We start from the raw sequence: 13,944 nt of genomic DNA, 5'->3' as shown, positions 1-13,944 counted from the left end.
GCCAAAAAAACATACATTCATAAATGCAAACCCTGTGGCAGAGAATAGACAACGTTATGGTACAAATGGAAGTATTTTATTGCATATTAGCACTGCGATTTTAAATTTATAAATATAAACATTATCACATTCACCTGAGGCGATAGCAGGTTAATCACAGCACAATACATCCCAAAATACTGTACACACAACACCGACTGCATGGAGTTATTCAAAAGTGAAGTATATACACAGTAATGTAGATAGTTGATCATTTGAACCGGTGTGCAGAACCAGATATGTAGCTTTCATTGCATTAGTGAAATCAGTGCTAAACGTGTTCGTCAGCTTCGTGCTACTGGCTTGACTGTTAAACCAGACCCACTATTCATTAAACAACTTTGTATAAAATATTTGCAAATGTTATTTGACCCAGCTGTCTGATAGCTATGCCAAAGACTCGTTGCTAAGCCCGCGAATAAATACAAACTGTAGTACAAAATAAATAAATGCTTAAATGTCCAGGAATCCCATAAACCACAGCATAAACTGTTAAAAACAAAAAAAAGTAACTAAAGATAAAATGAGGCTTTAGGAGTTGTTACTGAAATACATCCCGGGTGCCCAGGAACTTTCTTCATAACTTCATGGATTGTTTGTATGTAGGTATGTACAGTGCATGTTATGTGATTTTTAATTGTCCCCAAGTCCAACAGAATTTTGGGCCCTCGTAAGGAAGAGAACCTGGAGAATGGCACAACGCTCGGCTGATACACTGAATTGCCTCCAGAAGATAATTAGCTCCCGAGCAAGTGGACGTACTGTAAACTCACGTTTATAGAAAAATACTGCTTTCAAATATCTGAGGAACGAAATCAAAACAACGGAAGAGTTCGGTACAAGCACATTTTTTTTTATATAGAAATACAATCTCAACACAAACACATGCTCGTTCTTTCTCACGCTGGTCCATCTCCTCAGTCCGTTGATTCCTTTAATTGTGACATCAACTCCGAGAGCTACTGCAGGCCCGGTATGAAAAGAAAAAACGTTCCAATAAGTGCAAATTGTCTTTCGATCCATTTGATCATTGTGAACTAGCTCGTCTTCTGCAGCAGTTTGTCCTCCTTCAGTCTAAACGGGACGCTCACAGACATTTCGGCGATGAACCTCTCACAGCCCGCCTTGGTCACCTGCTTGCAGAAGCGAAGGTCAATCTGGCAGATGCTCCCGCAACGCTTGAAAAAGTTCAGGGAGTGATCTGTGACCCGGTTACAAACTAGACAAGGAAGAAAAGAACGCACGAGTGAATATGTAGTCACGAAAAGCAAAACAAGTACAAAATCGGATATTTGACTGGTAGATGTGCACTAATCTTGCTCAACTGCACAAACTTAAGTACTGCTACACCTTGTAATGGGAAGATTTTATTCATACAATTCATTATATTGGTTATGTTATTCATTTTTACATGTTCATTTGATTCACTTGCTATACTAATCTTTCTGTATTGCATTACCTTTTTCATCTGGTTTTGTGTTGCATATTGTTTACGCGTAAAAAAAAGTCTACAGGAAACCAATTACATATTTTCAATATGTAAAGGCTCCAACCGAAAGCAGACATGATAACCTTGAAGAAATGCCCTTCAACCACAGTTGTCGCTTGTTAAATAGACACAAATGTACTAATATAATGATTCAAAGTTTACCGACAGGTGCCTAGCAATAAATTAGAGTATCAGTGACCCTAATTTATTTCAGTAGTTCAATTAAAAAAAGTGAAAAGATTACAGAGGGAGAAATATTTAATGATTTGATTTGTTATAATTGTGATATTGTAGCTTAGAGTTAATTGAAACCCAAACTTCGCCATCTCAATAAATTAGAACATTACGTAAGAAACAATCAAAAGAGATTTGTAATTTAGAAAGGAGACGGGAATTGGCATTCTGAAAAGTATTTCTCTACGTGTTTAATCAATTTTGTGAGCTTTACTTTTAGAATAGGTCGACTGAAATAAATGAATGTTTCTACGATAATCTAATTTATGGTGATGCTCCTGTATGCCTGAAGCTTCGGTGATTAATGTTTTCTGTCATATGTTGGCTGAATCTTCCGAACAAAACGGGCCCGACAAAGAATTCACCCCCAGGCCTTCTGGCTATTGCAGCATGACTGAAACTTGATTCCGTGACCACGAGGTGTGGTCCAGCTAGTGGTCTAACTAGTTGGGTAACAACCCAGACAGGTTTGAGTTAAGACACCCTCGGCCGCCGTCCTTACCTGACAGGTTGATTTCTGTGAGCGAGTCTCGAGTGGTGGTCCCCGCCGCCGTCAACAGGTTGACTGACTGGTCGTTGACGTGGTTGCAGTAGCTCAGGTCCAGCCGGGACAGCAGAGGCATCTGGCGAATGATGAGGCGTAGGGACGTGTCGGTGACGTCCAGACCCGCCAGACGCAGATCCTCCACATTCCGCAATTTGCAGCGGTTATCCAGCTGACCTGTCCACACACGACGTGTTGATTAAGCTTTAATTGGATGCCAACATTACAGGCTAGCAGAGGTGGACCTGTGAGAAATCCCTCCTTCCCCAGGACGTGCGGCTTTTGAATTCAACACTGGGAGGGAACATGAACCGCTAACAACACTTTCCCTCAACTCTCTACTGTCAACTGCACTCGGCCAGTCCAGAGCACTGAAAAGTCAACTCAACCGTCTTCGTCTTGAACTTTATCTGCTTTCATCCCCTTCCTCTGCCCACCATGCATGTGCGCAATATAATAACAGATAATGTTTCGCACGCAAACTAAAAGCATCAACATCATTGACCACCTGACAAAGTTGAAGGCTGATATTGTCTTATTATAACTCACATCACTAACAAAATCTTTTCATCCATTTCTAATCGTAGGCCAGGAGGCGTATCAATCCTGATTTAAAAAAAAAAAAAAAAAAAAAAAACTTCCACACATTTTACCCATAATACTTCCATAACCGACCCAGACAGATTTATAATAATCAAAGCCACCTTTATCCAGACAATTTTCAAATGTTATCAGGGAAGACTTGTTAAGTAATGTAGTTCAAGTCTCAGTGAAGTCGAATCTCACGACCACCATGACAGTCAGTCCAAGTTGCCCAAAATCGGCGACTTGAGTCTGAGCCGAGTCAAGTCACGTGACTCGAGTACTCCCAGCAACCCTCTTGCAAGTTAGCCCTTAATAGTCATAAAGACAAATCCATGCTTCAGTCCGTCATAAAAGACATTCATTAACAGATCGTTTGCAGCTTCGTATAAAACGTAACATAAAACTTAAACCATTAAAAACACACCTGCAATTGAGCTAATTTGATGCACTTGGTTGAGTTACCTGGCCTGTTGTCTGTGGGAGGTGACAGGAGATCCCTCATCTGCGCGTCCTTGAGTCCCTCCACCCACTGGACGTCCAGCGTTCGTAGCAGCGGGCAGCTGGACGTGCAGAGTGCAGATACGGCCGCCCACGAACACCCAGATAACTTTAACACTCGCAGACCTGACAGACACAGCGGCACTTCAGCACATCGAGGCCGAGTAAAAGCTAAAGGAGAGCCACGATCCCCCTCGATGTGGTACCTGGCAATCTGTTAATCAGCCAGCTTAGTTGTTTCTTGGAAATGTTGGTCCAGCTGAGGTCCAGGGAGAGCGGCTGTCGCCGAATGATCCCGCTCAGCATGAGTGGCGTGATGGAAGTGCAGCGGTTCAGATCGATCTTGGTCCAAAGTCTTTTATCGCAGCACCTGGACGTCAGGAACAGACAGTTGGTTTGCAATCATGGGCGGAACGATTTATCTGCTACCTCGACGTATCGAGTTAATAGTCCAACTACGTCGATCTGTGCTCGGCAAGTTGCCCTTGCGGACGACGTATCGCGATCGGAAATCGTTAAATCGTTTAAAAGGTAAACAATCGATACTAGGAAATAATGCATTGGATTTAAGCACGGCCGACTTTATACGCGCACGTTTTTTTTTTAATTTTATTTTTTTATAGCACTTTCAATGATAAAAGACGTTAAACATTACTCTAAGTTGGTGGTCTGTCTGTGACATCATGCCAATACACAACAAAACAGCATAATGGACGGCAGATGAGAAGTTGCGGCGAGCGAAAAATGATCAAGCCGTAAGGCCACCATGGTGGTCCAGTGTGTGGAAACACTTTCCCTTTTGCAAAAACGGAAATGTTCTAAAGAAGTCGCTCGCTGTTTCTCCAACCACCTACCGAGGCGTCATGGAATTTTCACATTTCTCGCCACCCATTCCAACACGTGTGGGAGCACCTTAAGAATTTAAGCAGAGCATAATTGAGTACTCTCTCTGTCACTTTACACTCAAGTAGCGTGCTTCGGCCTCCAGGTCAACGCAAACAAATAACATCTTATCCTCCACGACTGGTTGAAACCAAATGACCCTACAGTCCCTAGCCCTTACGAGAGGCATCACCGCACAAGTGTGCCAGCAAAGAGAGGTTTTAGTACTGCGGGCGACACAGCGGATGCGTTTTGCGGCCAGATCGTGATCAGTTGATATTTTAAGAAAAAAATAAATAATCTGTAGTCACTGAAGAATAGTTGGCTACACTTGATATTTTGGTCATTATCAGTTCACTTCTGTTTGTTTACTAAAATGAGAGTAGTTGCCAGTTCAACCACGACTCAGTCAACCTGAGGAGTTGTGGGCTGCACTTTATTTTTGATACTGATGTTGTACTATCTTGAAAAACAACATCAGCAATAGCAGGCGAACCTACTGTTAATCCAACTTGAAGACATATTAGTTCATTGAACTTTATTCAAAGAAAGTGTGAAAGCATTTGCCAATAATTGTTGTTTAGTGTTTATTATATCCATAATTCATTTCAGCTGATTCCCTTACAAGAAATAACAGGAATCTCGCAAATTTCACCTGCACAGTACAATAGCCAAGTATTTATTTCACAGTCACACTGGTGGGGAATGTTTGGCTAAGAAGCCACTGAATTGATTGCAAGCCAGTAAATTGTTTCAGATCGTATCGTTTGCGAAATTAATCCATATCGTCCTTGAGTCGAATAGGCAACCGTGAATCGTGATAAGTCTTTATTAATTGTTTCACCTCTAGTAAACTGGTTCAACTGGAACAGGTTCAAAGCTAAACTTGGTTTCTATTGCTTGTCGTGACACTTCTGGAGCAGTGCAATGATGAGAAAGCGTGATTCTGAACCATCAGGACTTCTTCGTCACGTGTCAGCGCAATTGGCAGTGACAGGAACACCGTTTGGTAGCAAAGAATGCCGATTTGGTCCTTTCAGATGGTTAGGCAATCAAAGATGATAAAGAGTCATTATTTTGTTACTTTGAAATCTGACAACAAGGAAAAATTGCCTGATTTTTCACAGAGTTTCGGGCTCGGATTAACAATCAAAAAAGGTTTGAGTTTGATTTCAGTTTAATGAGTCACGTTTACATTACCTGGAGGTTTGTTAACGAGCATTAGTACAGCGATGTTAGCTTTGGCGCCGGCGCCACAATCCGTCCGGACTACGACCACGAACCATTGAACAATCCATCAGGTATACATCAAGGACAAACATGTTTGAAACATTATCATGATCATTTTTTTTTTTTTTTTTTTTGCATATGCTGCAGTCACAAGCAGTTTGTGAAGGTTTTCCTTCTCTTTGCGCCAGACGTCCTGTGGACACCCGCCGCCCTAACCGAGACATATGCCCACAGTTCCTCACGCATTTTTGCACAATGGTTGAAAGAAGAATGCAAATAACGTTGTTGCGGTCTAAGTTATTTGGACCAAGTCTAGTAGTCCACATTTGGTTCTCGGTGTGGACGTGAATGAGTTGAAAACAATGCGATCGGACAAACGGCAGCGAAAGCAATCGTTCCGTTTTCTTCTTCGACCCTTGAGTATAAGGTCAGCTGTTTTAGATCAAGTCTTGGGCCTTAGGACAATATCAAACGTGTTTGATATAATCACAAGTCTTTCAATCTTTGCGGCGATGTGACACAATCAACAACCAATAGATGAGCTCCAAAAAACGGAAACAATCAAGGGGGCTGGGCTTCAACCTCAGTCTGAGACTCGGTTGTGAGTAAAACTTGTCGTAAGATGTGAGCAGGTGTGAGATGATCGTTTTCAATGTTTTCTGATGTAAAGGTAGCATTAGACCTTTTGTTCCTTTAAATACATCATTCTCGATGTTAGAATACAGCTGCCGGGTCATTTGAGGAATTGCGGTCTAGACCTATCTTTACTAATGCTCGTTACCCAACTTCATGTTAACGTGACAAATTACTGTAAATATTCAACTCAAACCCAGTCCTGACACCCGTTTTTCATTTTCATACTTTAGATCTGAGCCAAAAAATGAAATATGCTTCTTTGTGTGTAATACAATAGTTCGATTGACGCTTTTGTTTTTTTTTTATTGTTTTTAAATATTTTTTAATTTCGATTTTTTTTTTTTTTTACACAAGCTTAGCTGTCTGTGTGTTGCATTTACCATCTGTTCCAGGTCTTGGACACTCTCATGCAGCAGCAGAGCTCCTGATGTGTGAGGTGGTTGAAGATCTTCATCCAGACCTCACGCTGGAGGACATGCATTTTCCCGTCTTTGAGAGGCAGCCTGTCGGGGGGCGGGCTTATCGGGGGGGGCCGAATGACGTGCCGCTCCATTTGGACACACTTGGGCGGCGAGCGCGGAGGCACCGGCCGGGTGGTCGGCGTGCTCCTGTTGAAGCCCAGCGGAGTGATCTGACTCGGGTAGAAGTGGCGCAGCTCCCAGGGGGTGCCGTTCATCTCCTTGGTCTTCAGGTGGGGCCTCTGCTCGCCCATGTCATTGCTGTTCCGGAACAACCTGTTGGGTTCCTCGTTTTCAGACTCGGGCTCCACCTTCAGAGGCTGGCGGTTCTCGTTGGCCAGGCAGTCTTCGGTCTTCTGTATTTCCTGGTTCAGCGCTTTACTCAGCTCTCTGCTCAGCTCCCGGTTGGGTAAACGGCGTTTGCGGCGAGCTTTGGGTCGAGGGCCTTTCTCCTGGGTCTCGCTTCCGCCTTCGCTGCTCGGGCCGGCTTGCGGAGAGCTGCAGTGGGAGTGGTCGCTATCCACGACGGGCATTTTGAGGGACGAATTTAAAAGATCGCTCCTATAGTCTCTATCATCTGCCAAGTCCTCAGCAGCACCCAAACGCCCATTTCTCTCCACGAAACTCCGGAAGTGAAAGCTCCCTTCCGTCTTCGTCATCGTCCTCGTATGCATCTTCCTCTTCCATCTTGATTTGCTGAAGGAGTTTTGAAAAACTAGGTTCGTCTGACCTTTCCTGCAAAGGAGATAACGGAAGTTACTTTGACGTCACGGGTGTGAAATTCTCTCTTGAGCACGACATCTGAAATCCAGCCGCTACTAAATTGTAACAAGAGTACAAAGAACCATTGCTACATGACAACCCACCTTCTTTCTTCCTCTGAAATCGTCTTCCTCCTCTTCATCAAAGAGCTTCCTCTTCTTCCTCAGCTTATCCTCGAGGCGGGGTCGGGGAACGCCGCCGGGGGACAGCAGGGGCGGCTGCCGGTGGAGAGGCTCGTCGGGTCGATGCCTGGGTGTCTCCTCTCTGTCGGGTCTTCTCTTGACTGAAGAAGACATGTCCCCCTCCTCCTTCACAGGCTTCTGCTCCCTCAGCAGAGAGCCGGGGAGGTTGGAGGCGTACTTGAACCCTGGACCCCTTTTTTGCTTTAATACCAAAAGGGGCGAAAAGTGCAAGACAACTTTATACCTTTAGCCTATTGCTCCTCATAAATTCAAGTTGACTCAAGTTATTATACAGTACTTAAAGACAGATGACTTTTATGTTACTATAAATACAACTCAAGAGAGCTCACAAAGCAACTCCTCTGTGATTGTGCAACTATATTTCAGAGTGAAAGTACCTCCTGACCTAAGACTCATCCAACATTTGTGGCTCAATCTAAAGCCTCCTCGCACATCTTTGAACTCACTTTCCCGCTCTTTCCGGCATGGTTGCACTTCGGGCATTCCCAGCAGTTGGGGAGCTCGTCATTCACCACACCAGAAGCATCGCTCACCTAACGGGTCAGCGAGAAAAACAGAAACATTAAGACAAGAATAGTCATAATAGTGTCCTGGATTCAGTTTGCTCTGACACAAAGGTCACGAAGGAAGTGAAAGTGAGAGTGGTGTGGGTCCGTTAGGACAGTTTAACCTCAGCCACACTTAAAAGTGCAGAATTTGACTGCAAGGATTTTGTAAAAGAGAGCTGGGTGTGGTCTAAAGTGTTACAATTGCCTGTGATACACAACGCCACAGCGGGAGCATGCTGTGAAAAGACAGCACGGTCTGTTTAACTTGTTTGAGCAAGGATATGCTTGCAGACAACTGTCGCGTTCGACTTACGAAGCGCAAGCAGCATACCTCGCTTGACGTACTTTGGATTTAATGTCGCTAAACAACTATGATGTGGCTTTTTCTCACGCTATGTCAGCTGTATTGTTACAGACTGCGGTGCGGGTTTCTCTTGAGCGATGATGTCACGCCCTCAAGACATCAGGTGGAAACATGTCGAAGGTCAAGCCCCTATCGTTAAAACCACCGAGTCACTTGTGTGAGTTTATGATGACCTGGCATTCTCGGCACAAGATTCAACTCATGAATCACCAGATGAGTGATTTGACTGAGAGGGAGTTGGCGTTCACAGGCTGCCTCGGCGTACCTTGAGGCAGTTGGGATGGACAATTTCGTTGCAGATAGAACATTCCATTAACATGAAGTTGAACTTGTCCTCCTCTTCCTCCAGTGTATCCTCCTTCCCAGCCTCCTTACACACCACGCATACCGCTGTGTGAGGCAGAACAGGCTGCAGCGGAAAAGAAGGAGCACAGAATCTTGTTAGGAGTTGGAAATGCAGACTTTGGGATTTGTGATTCAGAGCTCTGTACGTCTTGCATGCATTATTTACAGATATGTCTTTGTGACTTATTAATGGAGGTGTGCGGCGACAGCTCCAGATAAAATGGACTTCCACCCATGCCCGTGTTATCTCTGCCATTCGAATGAAGTCAAATCATTTGAATAATAATAATAAAACAGCTGACTCACTGCTATGCACTGTCTCATAATGCAGGACTGTTTCATGCGGCCCGGACCGCCGAACTTCTTCATGTCCTTGCAGAAGTGACACTCCCCGCACTCTGTCCGCATGCACGCTTCGCACTTTCGGCAACGCGTTCTCCTCCGTCTGGCTCCTGACGAGCTACGACTCGATGGCAGTTTAACAGCCGACGCTGTCGCCATCTTGGGCTTCGGACGATTGGCTGCACGCTGCTGCAAGAGTGGAAAAACAACGTTTAGGATTGTAAATGCCACTGGCCAATATTACAATCTAATTTAAAATGACAAGCACACAATACAATTTTTTACCACAATTCGGTATTTTCATCAACAGAGGATCCCGCTGAGATCCTCTGAACAGGATGATAAATTGCATACAGATTGAGTGACTCAACAAAACAAATAAGAGGGAAAAAAGCAGAGCTGTAACTAAAACATGTGACATACAGCAGTCAAATATCATTCCCATGTGGATGTCTCTCATCTCTTTTAATACTTCTTCGGTTGCTATGGAAGGATGGTAAATCACTGAGGGGGGGGGGAGACAAATCACAGGCCATTACACAGACTCCCTTTCCAACTAGAGACGTTACCTAGGCAACACGCTCGTCTTTCTGCTGGTGGATATGATTTTTAAGGACTGCAGGGGATGCGTGAAAAAATGATATTGCAGAGGTTTGCGTTTTAGAGGAGGAATTCAATTGTTCTATACCTGTCATTATTACAATTATGAATATAATTATAGCTATTTGAAAAGCCTGGGAAACCATCTAATTATAATCTACGACTGTCCTCTACAGATGACTATTTGTCAGTTAGCTGAACTGAACTTGTTGAAGGCTCTTGTCTAAAAAGGAGACAAACTGCTTCAGCAGGTTAGCCGGGCATGTGTTCCCTTCAAAGCGTTTGATCTGTGGGCAAAAGTGCGCCGGCTTCCCAACGCTGGGGGGGGAAAAAAAGCAGTCGAATGTCTTGTCAGCTGACCCGGCCGACTGTCGAGATTTTCCAGGTTAAAGACAACCGAGCGCTGCGTTTAGCTGGCAAGTTGTAAAACAAGCGCAAAGACGTTTCGGTTGAGCGTAACAAAGACGGGGACCCGGATCGTTTATGCGGCCCTGATTAGTTGAGATGAAAACACCTTCCTGTTGAACAGAAGCACTTCATTCTTACTTGCCCTCAGGAGCATTTTGCATGATGGACATTTGACACCTGTTTACACCTGCACAAAAAAAGGTCAAATAGGCCATCCAGTAACACAGCTACCTTTTACAACGATGTAGCTGTCTTTACATACTTGAGAAGGTAATCGTTCTATTTTAAGTAGTAAGGGTGAGGTCGTAGTGGGTGTGGTGGTACACTGGAGTGAATCATAATGAAATGCTTTCTGATGCTTTGTTTGTAATGTTCAAATGGAATACCAAAATCATCTTTAATATCCGACACACATGTGACACCGGCCAATACCACAGGGTAAATATGAGAAGTGGGTCAAAGATGAATGGTTTTTCTCTCTTGTGTAGTCAATTGTCGCTCGGCATTATTGTTGATGACCTCGCGGTCGGGAGCGTACACGTTTTGTCTATAGTAGATACGAAAGAAACTTTCGCCGGACTCCATTGAATGAAGGGATGACAGTTCAGCAAAGTTGCCCGCCACATTTTTTGCTGATTTATTATACCGTCATTAGCGCATTCAACAGATTCAGCGGTCTTTATAGAAGTTCCGCAGGAATATCCTTCACATGTACAACATCATTGCACAGCAGAGAAGGTGAAATGACACACTATTAGTGGGTGTGGTGTAGGAAGCGGGAGAAATTTCACCCCAAAATATTAGGAATCTTACCTGGATATAATTAGAAGAGGATTGCGTTATTTTTAGCGCTGCTCATTATTGAGAGTCGAGCATCAACACTCATGCTATTCTGCAATCCCCCCCCCCCCCAAAAAAATGTGAACTATAGTTTTTCTTGATTCAGACACTTTATGATGTGGCTATGATGCAAAGATACTCCCATTATATCACTCACTAAATGTCCAATCAGACTGAGCTGATGTTTTGGACATACTGTTTGCATATCTGATTATTGCTCTGATATGTTAAGATACAATAATAACCAGTTTAGCTTAGCAAAAGCATATCTGACCATTATACATGACTACTTAACTAAAACATGAATAGGCTGTGAATGAGCACATCAAAGCCATGGATGCACTCTTGTTGCCACATTTTCCAAAGCGGGACCACCTGAACAGCCCGAAAGGGGGCTGCAGCGTTACAACTTGTCAAGGGGTCACTTGGTTCTGTTTGGACCAGCGTTCTCCATGCAACAGAAGGAGACACACTTCATTGTTCACTCTCCCCATCCCCCCTCCACGGCCCCTGCTAAGAGAAGATTTGGCCTGGAGCCTTCTTAAAGACAGTGTAACTTAAGGAAGTGGGTGAAATTCATCCCTTTTTCTTTTCTCTCTCTTTTTTTTTTTTTTTTTTTTTGCAGAAGGACAACCAGCCAGCAGTAAGCAATCTGGATTTCGAAAAGCCACGGAATAGTAGCAGCAAGCAGTTGTGCTTCCACTGACACGAGAGTCGAAATGTCACAAGTTGCTTTGAGAGGTGGGCAGTGCAAAAATGGGTCAGTTGATAGACGGTGACCGGGGAAGGGGGGGGGGGACGACGACAACTCGGAGTTGCCAGTCGGATCAACACAACGAGTTGGTTTACCCACCCCCAAAAAAATAAAATAAAAAATAAAATCAACGTAAATGCCTGCTATTGCGCGTACGAATACATACAAGCCTCCAATAAAGGTTTCCGACGCATATTTGCCTTCTCGATCCACCGGGACGGCGAGGTAACGCTCGTGGATACAACAGTCTGCTCAGGTAATTGGCAGGAGGGGAAAAAAAAAACAAAAAAACAACACAGCTCCCTCGCAACAACGCGCTTTGAATTTTGTGCTTCAATCGCATATCCAGTTGTGCTAACTTGGGTTAATCCAGTTGCTCTGACCTGTTCTGACTCTGAATCATATTCCTCATCGTCTCCACTCAATGACAAGGCCATGGCTCCGCGCTCATCGTTGGTGAAAAGCAGCGAAAATCTAACATGGCTGAACAAGACGAGCGAGAGAACACAGCGCCCTCCCCCTCCTCACTTAACCCCTCCCCCTTCCTCACCCCGGGCCCCCCCCCCCCCTCCCCCGCCCCCTCCGCACCGACGTGCAGCCAGCTGGCACAGTGCACTAGGTTGAGTTCAACACACAAGCAAAACGTAGGAAACACCCCTTACAAGAGACTCAACACTTTTAAAAAAAATATATATAATACGTCCTTAAAACACCAAATTACACGTGTTATATGTGTGTCTAAATTGTTTTTTTTTGTTCAAATGTATTCGCAAACCAAAGTATCTTTGTACAAGTCTGACCCAGGACCCCACACCAATGGTCCAATGGTACCGGAAGCGTCTTTGTTGTTACTGATGACCCTGAACGCAGCATTCAAGAAGCCGGAAATGAAGATAAGACGTTCACAAAAGACAGTTGATTATAAACAAACACGCCTGTTTTTTTTTTTGCCTTCGATTTGCAGTTTGTAGTTATGTAACAGCAGCCTTTGACGTATCAGTTAAACGAGTCACCGCCCGATCATTATTTGAAGCACTTTCGAGGTAACAATTATGTGCGCCTGTTTTACGTTATCATGTTTTACATCAAATAAATCCGAATCATCTTTATTTGCCAAGTATGCCCCCCCCCCCCCAAAAAACAAAAACAAAACCTAAATGAACATTTAGATGACTGCAAATACCCACAGCTATAATTATTGACACCAAAATAGTAACAATTAATACGCGAACGCAATGTATTGTCGTGCGGAATTACGCAATCCGTTTCACAACGTCCTGTGGAGTGAGCTCGTTAATTGCACGTATTGCAGGCTTAATTCATGTATGTGTTTATTCTGCAGCGTGGGCGATCCATTTTCGAGATTTGGTGTGTGAAGCACTTGTCGCGTGCAGGGCGAGGTTAGATGTTACCGCAATGAAATGTGTCGGCGATCCAAGGCTTGACGAAAATACAGAAGTCATTCATGCTCAGAGGTTGATTGTTAATACAATTCTTAAGGTCATCTTCCTCCCAAAATTTGGAATTGACGTTGAAAGACTCCTGCGCTTTGAAAGCAATATTTGACACGAGGTCACAAAGGTCGAGGTAAAAACAGTTGAGAGCTCATCCAGAAAGTCTCAGGAATTATTATTGATATTCTTTTGAAGAATATAATAATAATAATAATAATATGGCTGAGGTCAAAACGGTCACCGTCTTTCATGACGTAACCAATCACCTTCAAGTTGTGTTCGAGAGTTATTTTTGTTCGTCAGAGTGAGACGAAGATGAAATTCCATCAAAGTTGCAAGATCGGCGCTTGTTTTGCTGAAACTGTTGATCGATTCTCGGCAGTTTGCTGCCCACACTGTCGCCCGTGTCTTTTGAATGAATGAATGAATGAATGAATGAATGAATGAATGAATGCCCAACTGTGTGTGCTGAGTATCAGAATACTGTCGTAAATTTGACCATTTGATTCCGAGTTATCGCCCTGATAAGTTGGAGTGTTTGGCAGCTGACTTTGGGCGACACCCGTTCGCAAGTCACTCACCGGGCACGGGACGGCCATTGGCAGTCACGTTCACACCTACGGACAATTTGGAGTCTTCAGTGAACCTCACGTGCCTGTTTTTCAAATGCGGGAGGAAGCCGGAGGATCCAGAAAAGGCGAAAGGTCAACACAGAAGGGCCGGGGCGCG

General features: G+C 44.0%; 1 protein-coding gene across 1 annotated transcript; it reads right to left on the bottom strand.

Annotated features, from left to right (window-relative positions):
• Positions 1 to 36: 36 nt before the first annotated feature.
• On the bottom strand, positions 37 to 12,248 carry kdm2ba (lysine (K)-specific demethylase 2Ba). The gene is made up of 10 exons (XM_061671411.1): positions 12,145 to 12,248; positions 9,124 to 9,348; positions 8,738 to 8,881; positions 8,007 to 8,093; positions 7,462 to 7,740; positions 6,518 to 7,245; positions 3,596 to 3,759; positions 3,354 to 3,515; positions 2,265 to 2,483; positions 37 to 1,258 (listed from the first exon to the last, which is right to left on the bottom strand). Exons 1-10 carry the CDS (start codon positions 12,196 to 12,198, stop codon positions 1,077 to 1,079), a joined length of 2,244 nt encoding a protein of 747 aa, XP_061527395.1. The 5' UTR covers positions 12,199 to 12,248; the 3' UTR covers positions 37 to 1,076.
• Between the last annotated feature and the right edge of the window lie 1,696 nt (positions 12,249 to 13,944).

The sequence above is a fragment of the Phycodurus eques genome, chromosome 3 (assembly GCF_024500275.1).
Source record: "Phycodurus eques isolate BA_2022a chromosome 3, UOR_Pequ_1.1, whole genome shotgun sequence".
Classification (NCBI taxonomy): domain Eukaryota; kingdom Metazoa; phylum Chordata; class Actinopteri; order Syngnathiformes; family Syngnathidae; genus Phycodurus; species Phycodurus eques.
This window is presented reverse-complemented; position numbering and strand designations above follow the sequence as displayed.

What these genes read in the sequence shown, in the direction of transcription:
- kdm2ba (XM_061671411.1), bottom strand. Translation starts at nt 12,198, where the DNA reads ATGGCCTTGTCATTGAGTGGAGACGATGAGGAATATGATTCAGAGTCA. An exon ending in TCCATCCCAACTGCCTCAAG is followed by an intron (nt 8,094 to 8,737) that starts GTACGCCGAGGC and finishes CTGACCCGTTAG; the next exon opens with GTGAGCGATGCTTCTGGTGT. An exon ending in TCCCACAGACAACAGGCCAG is followed by an intron (nt 2,484 to 3,353) that starts GTAACTCAACCA and finishes GTGTGTGGACAG; the next exon opens with GTCAGCTGGATAACCGCTGC.